Here is an 18,982-nt window from a genome sequence, read left to right on the forward strand (position 1 = left end):
TACATGCCTATGCCATTTTGAGATGTTAATGATTCGTTTCACTACGATTCACAAGTAGTGGTGTCTTTCTTTGATTGTGCTGCAGTCGGCATCATTGCTTCCCTCCACATTGCCTCTTGGGGTAATTCTTCAGATGTAACTAGAAACATCTTCCTGTATACTTTTTTTGCAATACTACTTTAATGTATTCAGCCAGCAAGAACAAATAAGCATTGCCAAGCATTTCCATTTTTTCTTCATTGAAGTTCATCATTTTTCTCTGTTAATGAGTTGGTGATAAGGTCCTAAAAAGTATTTTTTCTCTTTTCGTTAAAGAATGTGCACAACTGGAAAGGCTTAATGTCGTGATTATTTTGCTAAAAATTCTTATGTAGGCTAAAATCATTATTAAGCTCACAAATGAGCTATATTGTTCTCTTGTTAGCAGAAGATATTCATTGGAGAGGTACATTGTGCTAAGCACTAAAATTGCAAACCCTGTTTAAGACTGTTTCTGACATTACAAGGCAATGTCACGTGATTCTAGTATGAAAATGCAGACATGTGCCAGCACATGGTAGTTGCTTGATACATATTCATTGCAGAAGTAAAAGTTATAGCCAAAATGTTTTGTCATCACTATAGTCTGGCCTGATCTGGCTTTAATAGCAAGAACATTGGTCTAGTCTGGAGTGACTGGAAGGAAAAACCGTTCTTAGCTCAGAGGAGTGATCTCCTCCCATAGGAAGGTTTATGGTCATTTCCGACAGTTTGAAAAATTCTGAATAATAAAATACTGCGAAAATTGGCCAAGAGTTAAAGGAAACAGTGGATGTTACTTGATCATAATCTTACTTCCCTTTTCTTTAGGAAAGTGAGGGATGCTACTGGAGTTGATATCAACATGCGTGTGGGCGTGCATTCTGGGAATGTCCTGTGTGGCGTGATTGGTCTGCAGAAGTGGCAGTATGATGTGTGGTCACATGATGTGACCTTGGCCAACCACATGGAAGCTGGAGGGGTCCCTGGGTAAGGCCAAGCATTGGATTTCTTTCTTCAAGCAGGCAGCACTATTAGGAATGACAGATTATCAGCCTAATGACGGAGTGCTCAGTTTTTGATCACTTCTGTTGCTTCTGTTGGTATCATGTTACTCATGCCCAATGGCCTCTTATGTTAAGCAGATAAAGATGAGTTCTCAAGTCCCTACACCATGACCCCTATTGTCCATAGTTCAAAGACTGTGAATATCAGACAGTAAATTACAAACTTTTACTTATTTGCAAATGTATGAATAGAGATCTGATTTAAAGACGTTTTACAAAACAGTACAGATATGGCATCTGTCTAGAACTGTTGACCTCTAAAACCATTATATTAAAATAAGTGACTACAGCATTCTTCTCTGGGGAGAATAACATATTTCAGTCAAGAGAATCTTTATCAAGGGCTATAGTTTAGAGAAGCAAGAGAGCAAGCACTGAGAAAGAAAATCTACATTATTATACAGATTAGCATACTTCCTAAAATGCCCATGACATACATTTCAAAGATATTCTCACAAAAATTCAAGATAATCAGTTGTATTTGCTGTAATTCACCACACCCACCGTGCAGGTTTCTGTGAGTGCAGAGAAGCTCCAAAACTAGTAGTGCACGACCTCTAAGAGCGTCTTTCCAAAGCAGTGGTCAATAGAATATAAACTTTAATTGCGGTCAGTGCTCCTAAGAACATGTAGGTTTTCCTTCATTTGGTGGATAAATTATTTCAGAAATCATGAGCAAATAGAAACCTTTCTTCACACTTATCCTTTTATGTCTTGACTGTGATTTTAAAATGCAATTTCAGACGTGTTCACATTTCTTCCGTCACCCTGGAGCACTTGAATGGCGCTTATAAAGTGGAGGAGGGAGATGGTGACATTAGGGACCCATATTTAAAACAGCACCTGGTGAAAACCTACTTTGTAATCAACCCCAAGGTCAGTATCATTTTAAGAGTCTACGATGAAAAGGGAGGAGGAGCAAATTATTGATATTCATAAGTGTTTTTAGTCAATATCCAATATAATTCTTTGCTACTCTTTGTCCCCAAAATATTTTAAATGCATATGGTGGTTTAATTACGGAAGATGTTTTGTAATTATGAATTCAAATACTTATTAAATGAGCAGTTGAAATGCATTGCTTGTCTGCAGGATGAGGGTGTTGATGCAGGTTGCTAGTTCAGGCCGTCATGTGTGTTAGTTGGTGTATTCCTTGGTGGATGCTGCATCTGAAAGCCTCTCAGTGGGCACAGCTGTTGACACCTGTCAGTTGGGAAATTAAATAAAGAGAAAATGATTGACTTAGGACTTTAGAAGATAAAAATCCAATTAAGTAAAATAGGATGAACATATACAAAAAAAAGAAAAGAAATATTTGAAAGGTTAACACATAAATATTACATCAACATGCTTGCGAGATTGTCTGTATGCATAAGCATATTTACCTTCCGTAACATAAGAATATCTATTGCCTGGAAGATGATCCACCCCATACAAACAGTGAGAAACTATCTCTTATTTCATTCACACCACATTTAGGCCAGATCAAGGGGCTTAGAGTTCTCGTTTCCTTTAACCCTTCTCAAATTCCTGCCAAATGGGTATTATCACTATTTACAGATTAAGAATCTGAAGCTTTCAGGGGTTATGTAATTCTTCCCAAATTACACAGCTGGTAAATGGTGCAAATATCAGCAAGAAAGACCTCTGAACCATGAAAACCAATATCATAAAATCAACAAGATCAACTTTATGGACATTTACTTATGGTAGCATCTGGGAAGCCCCAGTTTCACCTTTGAAGACAAACTTTCAACTAGCTTGATGATCGATCTGGAGATAGATGTGTGGCAAGCAGCAGGAACTGGGAGGTGATGGGCGGCGGAAGGCTCAAAAAATACATGTACAAAGAACATTATGTTCAGGTAAAGAACACCAAAACACGATGTTTGGGGCTATGTAGCATTAGAAACAGCTACAGTTATCACTTTAGAAAAACACAACCATCAAGAAAAAGCTAGACAGGTCAGCACATTCTGTTTTAAGAATTTACTTAATAAAAAATGTCCATTAACATGTCATTATTTTCTAAGTCTCAATTACATGTATGTTTTGCTAGCTGAAAAAAGATTCCCTCAACTTAAATAGTGTGTTCCCCAGTAACACTGAAGGAATAAGGACAGAAAACACAGAGGGCGAATAGAGGGCTGTCAGGAGGAATGACCCTAGTCCAATGAGGTTGATGGCAAAAGGATCATGTGTGGCCCTGTGCTGTGCCAGGTGTGATGCTTTGTTTCTCACCCCAAGGGAGAACGACGGAGCCCCCAGCATCTCTTCAGACCTCGCCACACCCTCGACGGAGCCAAAATGAGGGCCTCGGTCCGCATGACCCGGTACTTGGAGTCCTGGGGGGCGGCCAAGCCCTTTGCACACCTACATCACAGGGACAGCATGACCACAGAGAACGGCAAGATCAGCACCACGGTATGACCTCCCCTGCCTCCAATGCCTGAGCACTGGGGGAAAGCTAACTTCCCAAAACCAAAGGCTGGGCATCTCCTGCCAAAATAACTCCTGTCTGTAAGAAACAAACTTATCACCTTCTTCTTCTCAGAGAGGCCCTTATGAACAACCATCAGGGTATGAGTGAGCTCCATGCCGACATTGCTAAGGGTTCCACCCTAGCGTGATTTTGCATTATAGCTTCATAACCCAAGACAGTGCTATTTACAACTGATAGTAGCAATTAAATACAATTATTTATTAATTAAGGGGTTTTTTAAGAAAAACTTTTATCATGAAGTAGAAAGCCTTGAGATTCTTAATAAAAAGACAAAGGCATGATGCCCTTGGAGTTTAAGTAGTATCATCAAGGCCATTTCTTCATTGCCCAAATGTCCAGGCTGTGTTGGCAGCAGTGGATACTATCTTGTTATGGTTGCATGTTTCCCTGCAACTTCCAGCATATGAGAAAGCACTGAAGCTCCTTACACCAGGGACATCTGCGATAAGATGGCTGCAATGGAGAAGGAAAATAGAAAGGCCCATAGGAGGAGAGAAAAGTAAATACAACCAAGCACTTAGGATAATCCCCAAAGTATTTTTAGATTTTAAAACTATCTGGGGGTAAAATTTCATGTATAATGCTATTAACTGTGCTAAGGATGCAGTTACAGCTTTTTTAAAATATAATATTACATAATTCTTATTGTCTAATGAGAAAGAACATGCCAGTTGTCAGGTGAAAGTGGAGTTTTTCAGTCGCCCTGGGCCCCCACCTGTCCCAAGGTCTCAAAGTGACACTCCCACGCCCAACAGGCAGGGGCTCAGCATTTATGTTTTGGCTTACTTATATTTCTTCTCCCAACTTCTCTTCATCTTTTTTCAACTAAAAGTAAATGTGACTATCAGACAGAAGACCATGTCCCAGCAAACAATCCGTAAGACTGCACAAGTCCTAGCACTTGCATTTTAACAGCAAAGGAGGGACCATAGATAGAAAAACAAATAAATGAACAAGATCATGTGAGGTGCTGATGAGGGCCATGAGGAAGATAAAACTGAGTGATGGCATCCGGAGTAAATGGGATGGCCACTGCAGTAGGTCAGCTGAGGGAATCTCAGAGGGAGAAATGAGTGAATGGGAAGAGGAGGTGGCAGAAGAACAAAGTCAGTGGCGCAAAGATGAAAGTGAGTGTGGTGTCCCCTGGAGACAGAGAGGAAGCTGCTGTGGCTGGAGCATCGTGAACAATGAGCAAAGGGACGTCATGGGGTGAGATGCACCATGGTAAAAGTTTATATTGCATTCTGTGTGCAATTGGAAGTCATGGAGAATCTTAGCAAGGGAGGGTCATGATATAATTTAGGCTTTGGAATAATGGAGCAAGAGTGCAGGGGTCCCCGGTGAGAAGGATACCACCTTATGCTAAGAGTTTAGCAGTGGAAGCAACGAGAAGCAAATTCAGGGGCTAATGTGAAAGTAGAGCCAATAAGACTTGGTGATGGATTGGATGTGCATGAACATTAGGAACAGAGATGAATCCAAACTTTTTGGCCCCACAGCTGGAACAATGATGATGCCATTAATTGAGATGACAAATACAAGGAGGAAACCAGATTATTTAAGATGGAAAATTAAGACTTTTCTGCTGGACATCTTCTAACCTATAGTTAAGTGCAGAGAGGATGTAGATGGTTGGATCTGCAAGTCGAGAACTCACGGGACAGGTCCAAGATGGAGGCATGAATGTGAACATCATCAGGTTGTAGATGATATTTGAAGCCATGGGACTAGATAAAATCATCAAGAGGAGAACAATCCAAGGTGGGAGGCCTGGGGCATCTGGGGCCTTCCGGCATTTAGATCTGTTAGAGAAACAGCATCCTAGGACTCCAGTACCCAACCAGTGAAAGCCTATGTTTCTGTCACTCATGAAAAACGATAATTTGGATAAGTTAGCCTCAGTCTTGCTAGTTAGTGTTATGTCTGATAACTACATTTCCCATAGGGATTTATTGTACATCAGCAATTGGTTGGTTGGTCGGTTGGTTTTTAAGGAATAAGAATCATATATAAATACTTGAATGTGATTTCCTGTGCTGTTTTTCATGTGTTCCTGTGGGGAAAAGGCTTACTTTTCCAGGTATATTGTTGTTGTTGTTGATTTCTTATCAGCCTTTATTGTCTTAAGACTTAAGAGTGACTGTCTCTTTTATTATCTGAGCGTAGGATCCAGGAATGGTTTCAGTCTGACTTTAATCTGGTGTTATGTGTTGATGAAGATGCCTTCTTCAAGATATGGCCAGAACTGTTGAGTGCCTCAACTTCAGAAAGTTGTTTATAAAAATCAAAGACCTCTTGAACGAACTCTATTTTCTTAACCATCTGGTCCCACCTGTTGTAGATTCAAAGCCAGGCTTGGATTGCCTTAGTAGCAGTATAGCATACTTTAAGAAAGTCTCAAGTGTTTGGTGATGCATTAAGCCCAAACCACTTTGACTTAACTGTGTGTCTCACTCACTTTCAGAAAGACCTCATCGGAGTTTTCACTTATAAATCCCAGGGTCAAACAACTGACATTGCCGAAAGTGATTCCTTTATCTAATCGCCTGTGCAGAACTCCATTCACTCTTGATTCAACATTGATAGAGCCCTTGAATAATATAGTACTTTACTGTATGGAATGAAACTTGGAGCTCAATTACTTTTTCAAAAAAATCTTTCCTTTCCATAGGCTAAATCCATATCCTAATATAACCTTGGAAATCAAAGCAGCAAACCAAAGTTTCTTTGGAGCAGTTTTGTTCCAACTTTTATTTTCATTCCCACTATAAATGTGTAAAGGCAATCTTTCCTTAAAAGCCTATTATTGAATATTTGACAGTGGCTTTTCCACTGATAAATTCTGTCTCTCTTCCATTTCTCCTTTGGGAACTACCAGCACCCCTTTGCTGATTTCTTCATTTTGTCCGATGGTTTGTGATTTCACATACTTAACCAACGGTGCTGTTTCTTAACACCCCAGTTCAGTGATGGGGATGACTACAGATTTTGTGGTTATATTTTTGTTCTTTCTACAGCATTTTCTAATATTTGTCTGATACCAAAGTCCATTTTCACATGGTTATAGGTTACTGATGGTAACTCTGATATCAGTCCCCAGCAGGCCACTGTTTGAAATCAGATCTGATAATAGCAGGCTATAAATCTTAAAACTCCAGACAACAATCCTGATGCTTCTAGCATCCAGAGTTTAGAGATTACACCAACATTCCAAAGATAAACTGAGTTTACACCTTGATTCACATTTAGGATTAAGCTCTTTTTCTCTACACGAGTAATTAATTATTTGTTACCTAAATGTTACTGTCCGTGATAAAAGAGGAAATATGTTTCACCTCATTATCATTGCAACATTCTTCTTGAAACATGTTTTGACAATTAATAATCTTTTTTCTCAATATAGGATGTACCCATGGGTCAGCATAATTTTCAAAATCGCACCTTAAGGTATGGTACCTCTTTGACTATCTGATTTTTTAAAGCTTATTGCTCTTTATTCATTTCTGAGAGTAATTATCATCAATTATGGTAATTTCAAAGGCTACTTCTGAAAGAGCGGCTCCCCCTGAAAAGCCCTATTAAATTGCTTTCAGCTTCTAAAAATAGAATCATTGGGGTCTTATTGTTAGAATTGAGAGAGGGAGAAGGAAAACACCACCTGATACTCATTTTAGAATGTTAAACTGTTTTCCTAAAGTGACTCTTCTTAATATTAATGTGTGGTAAAAAAAAAGAATTGTCTTAAAATGGGTATGTTGCTTAAAATTACATTTTTCTGCCTGTAATCCCAGCACTTTGGGAGGCTGAGGCGGGTGGATCACTTGAGATCAGGAGTTTGAGACCAGCCTGGCCAACATAGCAAAACCACGTCTCTACTAAAAATACAAAAAAATTAGCTGGGTGTGGTGGCATATGCCTGTAATCCCAGCTACTCAGGAGGCTGAGGCATGAGAATCACTTGAATGCGGGAGGCAGAGGTTACAGTGAGCCGAGATTGCACCGCCGCACTCTAGCCTGGTCGACAGAGTGAAACTGTGTCTCAAGAAAAAAATTACACTTTTCTGTTGAATTCTAAAGGTAAAAGCAAGATAAATCCAGTCTGTCTATAGTGAAATAAAGCGTTACCCACTTTGCTCAAAAAAAGAGAAAAGCTTCCCACAAATGTCTCCAGGCGCCCTGTCACAGCCACTGTAAAATCCCAGGCACTAACTCCTTTTTTCCCATGTTCCTCTATCTTTCGGGCTCAGAGTTTTACTTTAATTTTGGTTTGGGAGTTAATCAAATCAATATTAGGACATTTAGATAACCAGTGTAAGATGTAGTTCCAAACCCTAAGCCAGGCTTTCTTTCTCCCCAGAGAGGTCAATTTATTGGAGCTATTGATAGTTTTATAGAAACTAAGGAAAAATATGAGATCTGACCTATTTTCTATAGAAAAGGAATTGTATCCAAGTAAAAATGAAAAATAGGTTGTAACCTGCTGAAACAAGGCAACAGGGCACGTTAGCCCAGGATCCTTCTAAGTAGCTGTTGGAATGAGCTCTAATTTGGACTTTGACATTTTAACATTGAGATGTAACATTCATAGTCTTTATGTTATGAGGATAATTTGGTTATTGAGCTTTTGAAGCATTATATTTAAGTGGCATATACTGTAATAAAGAGAACTTAAGCTAATTTGAGGCATACTGGAGAGCCCATAAGACACCTGGAGACCGCACGGTGCCTCTGGCCAATAAGATGCTGACATATCTATGAGCAACTGACCACAGAAATGTCACCGACTTCCTTTCACTTTATATTCACAGTCTCTTCTGTTATCTGTCTCTCCCTTCCAGCAATCCTGCTTTAAGAGTCTATAGAAGTTACAGTGGGTAATGTGTCATGGAAGCCCAGTATTACGTGGGGCAGCGTAATCCAGGATGAGTGCTGTCTGGAAGTCAATGATAAGAAGCTGTTGTTTTTATTTGCGCTAGGCTATAGAAACTCTAATTTGGTCTCTGCAGCATTACTGCAAGGCAGAATCTGTTGCCATTATCATTTTAGAAGGGAAGAAGCTGAGGCACAAAGGGATAGGAGAATGCCAGAGTCACATGGCCGGTGGAGATGAAGCCAGCATTTGTGCCCAGGCTCTGTGACTGCAGAGCACAAGTTCCTAACTGTTCTTCAGGCTTGCCTGCTTTACTAAGGGCCTCTTCCATATTTATTCCATTTGTCTCTGTAGTCATTGATCTTTGGTGGCCTCAAGGCCTCCTGGAGAGAACCCCAGTTCTGAGTCAGACTTACCCAGGATGCCCAGGCACTTCCGGGCTTTGTAACGTGGACTGCCTCATAATACCTGTCTGAGCCTCCAGCCTGGCCCACACACTCCTGTCACATGTCCCTTCCCATGCCTGCTTAGGCCTATCAGCTCAGGCAAGGTGTTGGCACGGGTCTGGGGAAGGAGCCAGGGAAACAGAAAGGAGATGTGTTGGACACAGGGGTTGGGGTCCTAGAGCAGTGGGAAGGCCAGTGGTGGAGCCCAAGGGAAGGCATCAGGATGGGAAGATGAGAGATGCTGGAAGTCAGAGGGAGAGAGTCCTGGAGGCAAATGAAGACTCCTGGTGGGAGGATCGTCAGCCCCAGGGAACCTTATCCTCTCCATGGCAGAGGTCGCAAGACTGCAGAGACAAGAAAAGTGTCTGTATGTCAAGAATTATTGTCCGGATAATTAGTGAATTCAAATAATGCAGAAAGTACGCATTTATTGGCTACTTTGCATGTCACATTTACAGCATTGAGCTCTCTACAGGCATCATCTAATCAAATCCTAAAACAGGTTAACAAAGGCAATACCATTGTTAGCACCGGACAAAATATCAAAGAATTACATTTTCCTGTAAGACTCAACATTCTTACACTGCTCCTTCTTAGACTTTGCAGAAGAGAAAGCCATCAAATTGAAGTCAAGAAGCTCAAGTCTAGATGTGGGACTGATAAAAGTTAAATGAAGGGTCTAAGGTCCTACAGGTCTCAGTTATAAATGAGAATGTGCAAGCCACACTAGTTGCTTGGTAAAGGGTTCCTTGCTTTTTCTTTTTTTTTAAGGAAAATAAAAATTAATTTGCCTTCTTCAAACAACTAGGAATTTGATATGCTAAAACCTCTTAATTCAGTTGGCTCAATATCTCTGGGTGGATCACTTAATATCAGTCATTTTATTTTTTTAACCAAGACTGCTCTCAGCCTGTTTGAAGAAGACAGGGCCCAAAGGCACAAATCCACAAACTTAGGATGATGGAATTGGAAAACTCGTCCATCTCATTAATGATAATTCTGTGAGATTTAATTACAGATAAATGTGACTTTGCATATTTAATGCTATTCTTATCTATATGTAGAGGAAATTCTGAACTCAGAAAAGTGTGATTTTTATTCCGGATTAGATGGTCTATTCATTTGTAATCTAATCAGCCATAACACAGAGAATTCATGCCTAAATCATGATGTAGGCATAGGCTTGTTCAGGCTAGCAGGCTGTGCTTTTAATCTGTGCAGTGGATATTGAACTTCTAAGAATAGGTACTATTTTGGTTTTCTCCTGACATCATTCTCATGCAAATTGTCAAATTAACCTTGGAGAGCTCTTACTATTTGGCACAATTTATTCAGAAAGTATCTTATATTATGGCTAAAGGTTATTTGCTTCTGCAGCTAAGTGAGATGGTCTGCAAATAAAAGTGGAGTTTTCTGTGAATAGTACTTTGAAAACTGAGGAGCATTTAAATACATACGATTAAGCTTTGGTATACCTGAAATAAGACTGTAGTTCTGCAAATTTTTGAGAGTCGACCAAGGAAAACACGAAAAAGGAATGACTATTTTGTCAACCAAGCCACATTTTTACAGGGGAATTTCTAGAACCAATGTATTCTTTCATAAAATAAAGTTTATGAAGGCAACAAGTCAAAAGCTAATACATCTCCTAGGAGAGAAAGTTACTTTATCTCAAACACCAAGTATATATCTTTCAGTGTTGCCTTGTAAATGCCTAGTAAATTTCACTGTGAGTGAATAAGGAAACATCTTTACCATCCCAAAAACTTTAGTTATTCACTTAATCCAAAGAGTGGCTGGATGTTAATAGAGAAGAGCCTGCTCATAGGCTGTTGTTTCTTTTTCTACTTGATTGACCGAATTAAACAGAGCTTTTGACATCATAGAAAAATAGGCTTACTGACACAGAAAGACAAATTTGGCATGTTCTCACTCATATGTGGGAGCCAAAGAAGTTGACCTCATGGAGGTAGAGAGTAGAATGATAGATACCAGAGATTGGGAAAGGTGTGTGGATGGGAGATGGGTGGGTACTGAGAGGTTGGTCAGTGGGCCCAAACTTTAGTTGGATAAAAGGAATAAGTTCTAATGTTTGATAGCAGAGTAGGGTGACTGTAGTTAGCAACAATGTACTGTGTAATTCAAAGTAGTCAGAAGAGAGAATTTCAAATGTTTCTAAAACATAGAAATGATAAATACTCAAGATAATGGATTCCCTAAATACCCTGATTGATCATTGCACATGCATGCAACAAAATATCATCTGTACCTCATAAGGATGTAAAATATTATGTATCTCTAAAAAATTGGCTTAATATTTATTTTACTAATAATATCCTTACCCATAATATTCTGTTTTTCATATAGAACCAAGTCACAAAAGAAGAGATTTGAAGAAGAATTGAATGAAAGGATGATTCAAGCAATTGATGGGATTAATGCACAGAAGTGAGTACTTCTTTCTCTTAAATTATCATTCATCTTTTATTATGTTCCAAATGTATTTTATCATAGGCTCTGCAATAGTTGCCATGACAAAGCCAAGTTTCTGAGACCATTCATTCATTTCACTTCAGTTGTCCCTCAGAATAGTTTTTGTTAAAAGTATTTCTTACATCTTTTTAAAAAATATTTAATTCCTGCCAGAAAATATTCCCAAGTTGATTGCTGATAAACAACCTGAGGTGTAATTGGAAAGAGGAAAATTACAGCACGATGTGTCCAGCAAATAATATTTTTAAAAGATAGATTCTATATGGGAAAATCTTCAGATTTTAGCATGTCATACTATCCATCCAAAATACATCTGTTCTTATTACAAAATTAATGTTGAGGTACCTGTGTTCTAAATCCTGGAAGAGAATTAGCATTGGTGAGCAATGAGAGGAAGACTGATGTTGGGGGCACAAAATGTCATTTAGCTTCTGAGGCCAAGAATTGCTGTTATGGTTTTAAATGGTCCAGAGTTGTGGGAGGGAAACAATTTGAAGAACGTGATGGCCTTCTCAGCCTGGACAGAATGACTGCGCTCATCACCCTTCATGTTCTCCTTGGGTACGTGTGTCATAAGTGAACCCATGGAGAGCAGAAGGCACATGGCTCAGTATGGTGCCTGGCGCACGTCAGACATTCCATTCCTGTTTGTTGAGTTGAACTGTAGTGAAAACATCAGGAGGTCCAAATGAAAAGCCTTCACAGAAAAGCTTCCATCCTTATGGAGACCTATTTAATTCTTATCATGAAAGCTGACTCTTGAAAAGTGTAAATGATTTTCACCTAGAGCTCTTTGTCTCTAAAATTAAGTTACAGGGCCTCAAATAGTGCATGGCTTTGTGAAATGCATGCCTGTTTTAGTTGTTTTTTTTTTTTTTTTTTTTTTTTGGGAGGGGGACAGAGTCTTACTCTGTCACCCAGGCTGGAATGCAGTGGCACGATCTCAGCTCACTGCAAACTCCACCTCCCGGGTTCACGCCATTCTCCTGCCTCAGCCTCCCAAATAGCTGGGACTACAGGTGACCGCCACCACACCCAGCTAATTTTTTGTATTTTTAGTAGAGACGGGGTTTCACCGTGTTAGCCAGGATGGTCTCGAACTCCTGACCTCGTAATCCACCCATCTCGGCCTCCCAAAGTGCTGGGATTACAGGCATGAGCCACCGCTCCCAGCCTTAGATTGTTCCTTGTAGGTATTTATTATTGAATATTTACAGGGCTTATGAAAGAATCACATGAGTGTGATATGTGTGTCTATGGTGGGTGTGTGCCTTTGTGTGTGAGTGTGAGCGCATATTTTCTAAGCAATAAAGCATCTCGGTCAGGCAAGAGTTGCCATTCGGATGTGCTAGAACACTGAATTATCACCTGTCTAGATCCCCTTCCTGTGCTACAAGTAGGTGAAGCCTTCTTCCTGTCCCAGAGTGTCCAAGGCCCACCAGCAGCACCAGGGCCAGTGCTCTGTTTTGCCTGGCACTAGGGTCAGTGTGAAAAACAACCTCACCTCTGCCTCAAACCGTACACACACTGAGAAATAAATAACTTCCTGCAATCTAACAGCAGCTAAAACCTAGGGAGGCACCTGATCTCATAAAATATAGGTGGGAGGACGCATTCATTCAAGCAGAGGAAATAGCATCTGATACTGTGTGACTCGCCAGAATAAGACACAAGATCAGAAGAAAGAGGGAATCTTCTTATTTGACAAAAGTTAGCAAATAATGATAATAATAATGTTAATATTTTAAAAACTAATTCCTAAAGTTAACCTCAGCGTATGTTCACACAGGACACCTACCTTTTAAAATTATTTTTGTATGCACCTTTTAGAACATTCCTACCAAACAAATCATCAGAGAGTGCCACCATTGGCATTGCTTTATTGTTGTTAAAGTTGCTTTTAAATTGTGTGTTTGCTTTGTGTCATTTAGTATTTAAATATATGTTTAGTTAATACCTTATGTTTTAATGTAGTTTTAGTCCAAAGTAATGCTTAGTGCTGGTGTAACTGCTTATGTTGTAATTTTCCCAACATGTTTCAGAAATCAAATAGAGAAAAGTGTGCTGTACTCAAAAAATAAAAGGGAAATTTTTCAAATGGAAGCTCTTATGCATATATTTTTTATTAACCTCAGTTACACTTTGTTATGCCTTACTCATTAACTCCTCTTGTTCTTTGACATGAAGTTCTTCTGATCTTTGAATTTTCACTTGAGGACTCAACTGGGGCTCCAGGCTTGATGTACCATTCAGTTGTTTCCTGCTATTGCCATAAAACAGTGATTTCTATGCAGATTTTTGCTTATTCATTCACTGATATATTGAACACGCATTTGTTTAAAGATGACTGATGTCACCATCTGCTCAGCCTTTCCCCAGTGCATGCCATGGTGGTAGGGAGCTCCCTGGTGTCTTGTCTTAGAAGGACTCCAAGGACACTCATACTATCAGATCAGGACCCCACTCTTATGACCTCATTTAACCTTCATTTCATTCTTAGAGGCTCCATCTCCAAATACAGCCACACTGGGAGTTAGGGCTTCAAAGATGAACTATGGTAGGGGACACAAACTTGCAGTTCATAACAATAAGAAAGTGGTCTTCTCATTTAGTACCTCCTTTGTGGCAAGGACTTGCATTCCCATATTCCTGAATAAATCTGGGTGCAGGTGTGGGTGTACCCAAGCCCCTCTAGTAAGCATAGTATTCAGAATTTCCTGTATTTTCCTTAACCTCTTGACAAAAGAAAAAAAAGACCTTAGTATAAATAAATAGAGAATCACTTATTGTGATAACCCAGGATGGGGTTGACTTTCTTCATGCCATAGACCACTGGGGTCAGGAAAAATTTCAGGAGGCCCTAAATCAAGCGCACACACATTCCCTCTCCCTTCTCTCCTCTCCTCTCCCCTCCACTGATCTTGTCTTTCTCTGTAGTTCCAATCCCCCCAAGTAATAGTTGACCTAATCAGCACACACAAATCTATTCCCTTCCAAATATCCAAATCACATTTATCAATCTCCTTGTTTTCTACAAGTCAAAATATTCCCAAGTCAATTGCTAATAAATAACCTGAGGTGTGATTGGAGAGAGAAAAAATTACAGCATGTGTTCAGCAAGTCACGTTTTTTTTTATTATTGTACTTTAAGTTCTAGGGTACATGTGCACAACATGCAGGTTTGTTACATATGTATACATGTGCCATGTTGGTGTGCTGCACCCATTAACTCGTATTTACATTAGGTATATCTCCTAATGCTAACCCTCCCCTCTCCCCCCACCCCACGACAGGCTCTTGTGTGTGATGTTCCCCACCCTGTGTCCAAGTGATCTCATTGTTCAGTTCCCACCAATGAGTGAAAACATGTGGTGTTTGGTTTTCTGTCCTTGTGATAGTTTGCTCAGACTGATGATTTCCAGCTTCATCCATGTCCCTACAAAGGACATGAACTCATCCTTTTTTATGGCTGCATAGTATTTCATGGTGTATATGTGCCACATTTTCTTAATCCAGTCTATCATTGATGGACATTTGGGTTGGTTTCAAGTCTTTGCTATTGTGAATAGTACCGCAATAAACATACGTGTGCATGTGTCTTTATAGCAGCATGTTTTATAATCCTTTGGGTATATACCCAGTAATGGGATGGCTGGGTCAAATGGTATTTCTAGTTCTAGATCCTTGAGGAATTGCCACACTGTCTTCCACAATGGTTGAACTAGTTTACAGTCCCACCAACAGTATAAGAGTGTTCCTATTTCTCCACATCCCCTTCAACACCTGTTGTTTCCTGACTTTTTAATGATCGGCATTCTAACTGGTGTGAGATGGTATCTCATTTTGGTTTTGATTTGAATTTCTCTGATGGCCAATGACGATGAGCATTTTTTCATGTGTCTGTTGGCTGCATAAATGTCTTCTTTTGAGAAGTGTCTGTTCATATCCTTCGCCCACTTTTTGATGGGGTTGTTTGATTTTTTCTTGTAAATTTGTTTGAGTTCTTTGTAGATTCTGGATATTAGCCCTTTGTCAGATGGGTAGATTATAAAAATTTTCTCCCATTCTGTAGGTTGCCTGTTCACTCTGATGGTAGTTTCTTTTGCTGTGCAGAAGCTCTTTAGTTTAATTAGCGTCCATTTGTCAATTTTGGCTTTTGTTGCCATTGCTTTTGGTGTTTTAGTCATGAAGTCCTTGCCCAGGCCTATGGCCTGAATGGTATTGCCTAGGTTTTCTTCTAGGGTTTTTATGGTTTTAGGTCTAACATTTAAGTCTTTAATCCATCTTGAATTAATTTTTGTATAAGGTGTAAGGAAGGGATCCTGTTTCAGCTTTCTACATATAGCCAGCCAGTTTTCCCAGCACCATTTATTAAATAGGGAATCCTTTCCCCATTTCTTGTTTTTGTCAGGTTTGTCAAAGATCAGATGGTTGTAGATGTGTGTATTATTTCTGAGGGCTCTGTTCTGTTCCATTGGTCTATATCTCTGTTTTGGACCAGTACCATGCTGTTTTGGTTACTGTAGCCTTGTAGTATAGTTTGAAGTCAGGTAGCGTGATACCTCCAGTCACATTTTTAAAAGATATATTCTATATGGGAAAATCTTCAAATTTTAGATACTATCCATCAAAAATGCATCTGTTCTTATTACAGAATTAATGTTGAGATACCTGTGTTCTAAGTCAGTAGTGGGAGTGGAGGCCACCTCAGAAGATTCACAGAGGTGATTAAGTGTGTAGGAAAAATATACGCTTCTTAATTCTGAAGAGAAGGTGAGAATTAGGCCCATCCATCAGTGCTGCAAGGGAGAAGCCATAAGCCAGACCCAGTGTGCTTTGGCAAAGGGAGGCAAGTGTGTCCACTGGTGGGGACTCAGTCGTGTCCCCAAGCACAGATCTAGTGCTGGGGTTCACGAAGCACCACATGGGTTCTGGGGACTTAAGGCAAGGAAGCCTGATCCCAAGCCCTTGCCGTCCACCTGCAGGTCACAGGCCATGGAAACCTAGACTGGGTGCATGCTGGCCGAACTAGTAAAGGAGGTGCTGGTTTTATTTTCACTTCCTTAATTTCACTCTCACTCCCAAGCTGACATTTTCCAGGAGCATTTATAAACTATATTTTTTTCAGTAAAGGAAATATTGTTTTTAGTAAGTTACCTGCATATATTATTCATAGTTTGATAAAGACACCGTTCTGAAAGTGTGTATGGTTAAAATTTATCTTAAGTTGTATTTTCTGCTCATTTTAATGTTAACCAATCTTTGATTCCTCCATCTAGTCCTGTGAAATAGAATAATAGTTCTGCAGCTGGTACGGTTATAAGAAATACCAAAAAAGTTTGTTTCCCTACAGCTTATACCCTTGAATCAAAGAACTATGTAGCCATAAAAAAGAATGAGATCCTCCAGGTGTGGTGGCTCATGCCTGTAATCCCTGCACTTTGCAAGGCCGAGGTGGGCGGACCACCTGAGGTCAGGAGTTCAAGACCAGCCTGACCAACATGGAGAAACCCCATCTCTACTAAGAAATACAAAAATTAACTGGGAGTGCTGGCGTGCACCTGTAATCCCAGCTATTTGGCAGGCTGAGACGGGAGAATCGCTTGAACCTGGGAGGCAGAGGTTGCAGTGAGCTGAGATCATACCACTGCACTCCAGCCTGGGCAACAAGAGTGAAACTCCATCTCAAAAAAAAAAAAAAAAAAAAAAAGCATGTCCTTTGCAAGGACATGGATGGAGCGCTGGAGGCCATTATCCTTAGCAAACACAGGAATAGAAAACCAAATACCACATGTTCTCGCTTATAAGTGGGATGAGAGATGAGAACACATGGACACATAGAGGGGAATGACACACGCTGGGGCCTGTTGGAGGGTGGAGGATGGGAGGAGGGAGAGGATCAGCAAAAATAACTAATCGGTACTAGGCTTAATACCTGGGTGATGAAATAATTTGTACAACAAACCCCCATGACACAAATTTTACCTATGTGACAATCCTGCACTAAATAAAAGTTTTTAAAAAAGAAGTATTTTTATTGTTCTCACTTTTAATGGCAGTCAGTCTAGAATAAATTACTGACTTCCCTGCCCCAGTCCAAAGTGCCCTGCGGATGGTCTAGTTCCTGGGATGTTCAAGCTAATCATGGTGTGTGCCTGGCAGTGAGAGTCTTCCAAATTACTTGCTTAAAACAGATGTTTAAAAGTCAGACAATGTGGTACAATGCATACTTCCATATAATTTTTATTTATTTGTCAACAACTGAGAGATGCATAGTATTTATGCATGCGTTTTTATGTTTGCATCAACCTATTCTGAACGGATTGCTAATTATATTAGTATTTTTATCAATTTTTTAAAAACTCTAGACAGGCGCGGTGGCTCACGCCTGTTATCCCAGCACTTTGGGAGACTGAGGCGAATGGATCACGAGGTTGGGAGTTCACGACCAGCTTGGCCAACGTGGTGAAACCCCATCTCTACTAAAAATACAAAAATCAGCCAGACGTGGTGGCACGTGCCTGTAGTCCCAGCTACTTGGGAGGCTAAGGCAGGAGAATTTCTTAAACCTGGGAGGCAGAGGTTGCAGTGAGCTGAGATCATGCCACTGCACTCCAGCCTGGGTGACAGAGCGAGACTCTGTCTCAAAAAAAAAAAGAAAAAGAGAAAAGAAAAAACTTTATTCAAGCATGACTTTTACCTTCTAGAAATGAAAAAAAATGACAATGAAAGTATTTTCGCTAAGTCTGAAAGAAGCAAAACCTTCTCACCCAAATCTTAAAAAGCACGCTGATGGTTTGGATGTTCTGTGATCTGTTGCCCTCTAGAGCCAACAAAAAAAAAAAAAAAAAAAAAAAAAAAAAGGTGCTTCTCTAGGAACTAGATCCTTAAGGAGGTGAAACCACTGTGTGATTTTGGAAAAACATTAGGGAATCAAATTATTGATGTCTTTACTCCTTTAGACGACTTATCTCCCTTGTTATTTAATTCAGATCCCTTGAGTTTCAATTGATATGACAGTTGGTTTATAATATAGAATTTTCCAAGGAGGGAAGTGTGTGATTAGGAATATTCTATTTTCAGATCCTGTTAGCAGTATCCAGATTCCATATCCAGTTAGTTGGCATCACATGTTGTTTTTTTTTTAAAAAAAAAAATGCTGTTCGGAATGATACACAATAAAGAAAGAAGAGTGCAAGTCATTTTAAAAAATAGTTCCAGATGTTTGATTGGAGATTCAGTTTTATGATGTGTTGGTCCTTTCTATTTCTAGGCAATGGCTCAAGTCTGAAGACATTCAGAGAATCTCACTGCTTTTCTATAACAAAGTACTGGAAAAAGAGGTAAGCTTTTTTCTTCTTCAAAATCATCAATCGGGTTTTCTGAAATTTGAATTTCTTCATGAAATTGTGCTCATGTTTTTTATATGTGACATTTAAACTGCCTCTGACTATATTCGAACTCCTTCTGGCTTTTCTGGTGGTTCTTTCGTGCATATATTGCTTTATTGTATTTCTTGTTACCAAGTTTCTATCTTTGGTCAGTCACCATTCTCAACCCTCTCGATAGTAAATGGTATCTGCAA

At 39.6% G+C, this 18,982-nt stretch overlaps 1 protein-coding gene across 3 annotated transcripts in view; it reads left to right on the plus strand.

The window, feature by feature from the left end:
- ADCY2 (adenylate cyclase 2) overlaps positions 1-18,982 on the plus strand; it is a 430,421-nt gene that overhangs the window by 308,153 nt on the left and 103,286 nt on the right. For all 3 annotated transcript variants that reach the window (XM_024247608.2, XM_054555396.2, XM_054555397.2), the window contains exons 8-13: positions 850-1,008; positions 1,829-1,961; positions 3,333-3,509; positions 6,992-7,035; positions 11,272-11,352; positions 18,671-18,740. In XM_024247608.2, the coding sequence (XP_024103376.2) occupies positions 850-1,008; positions 1,829-1,961; positions 3,333-3,509; positions 6,992-7,035; positions 11,272-11,352; positions 18,671-18,740 (664 nt within the window). The remainder of the gene's footprint in view (positions 1-849; positions 1,009-1,828; positions 1,962-3,332; positions 3,510-6,991; positions 7,036-11,271; positions 11,353-18,670; positions 18,741-18,982) is intronic.

This window comes from Pongo abelii, chromosome 4 (genome assembly GCF_028885655.2).
Source record: "Pongo abelii isolate AG06213 chromosome 4, NHGRI_mPonAbe1-v2.0_pri, whole genome shotgun sequence".
Taxonomy (NCBI): Eukaryota; Metazoa; Chordata; class Mammalia; order Primates; family Hominidae; genus Pongo; species Pongo abelii.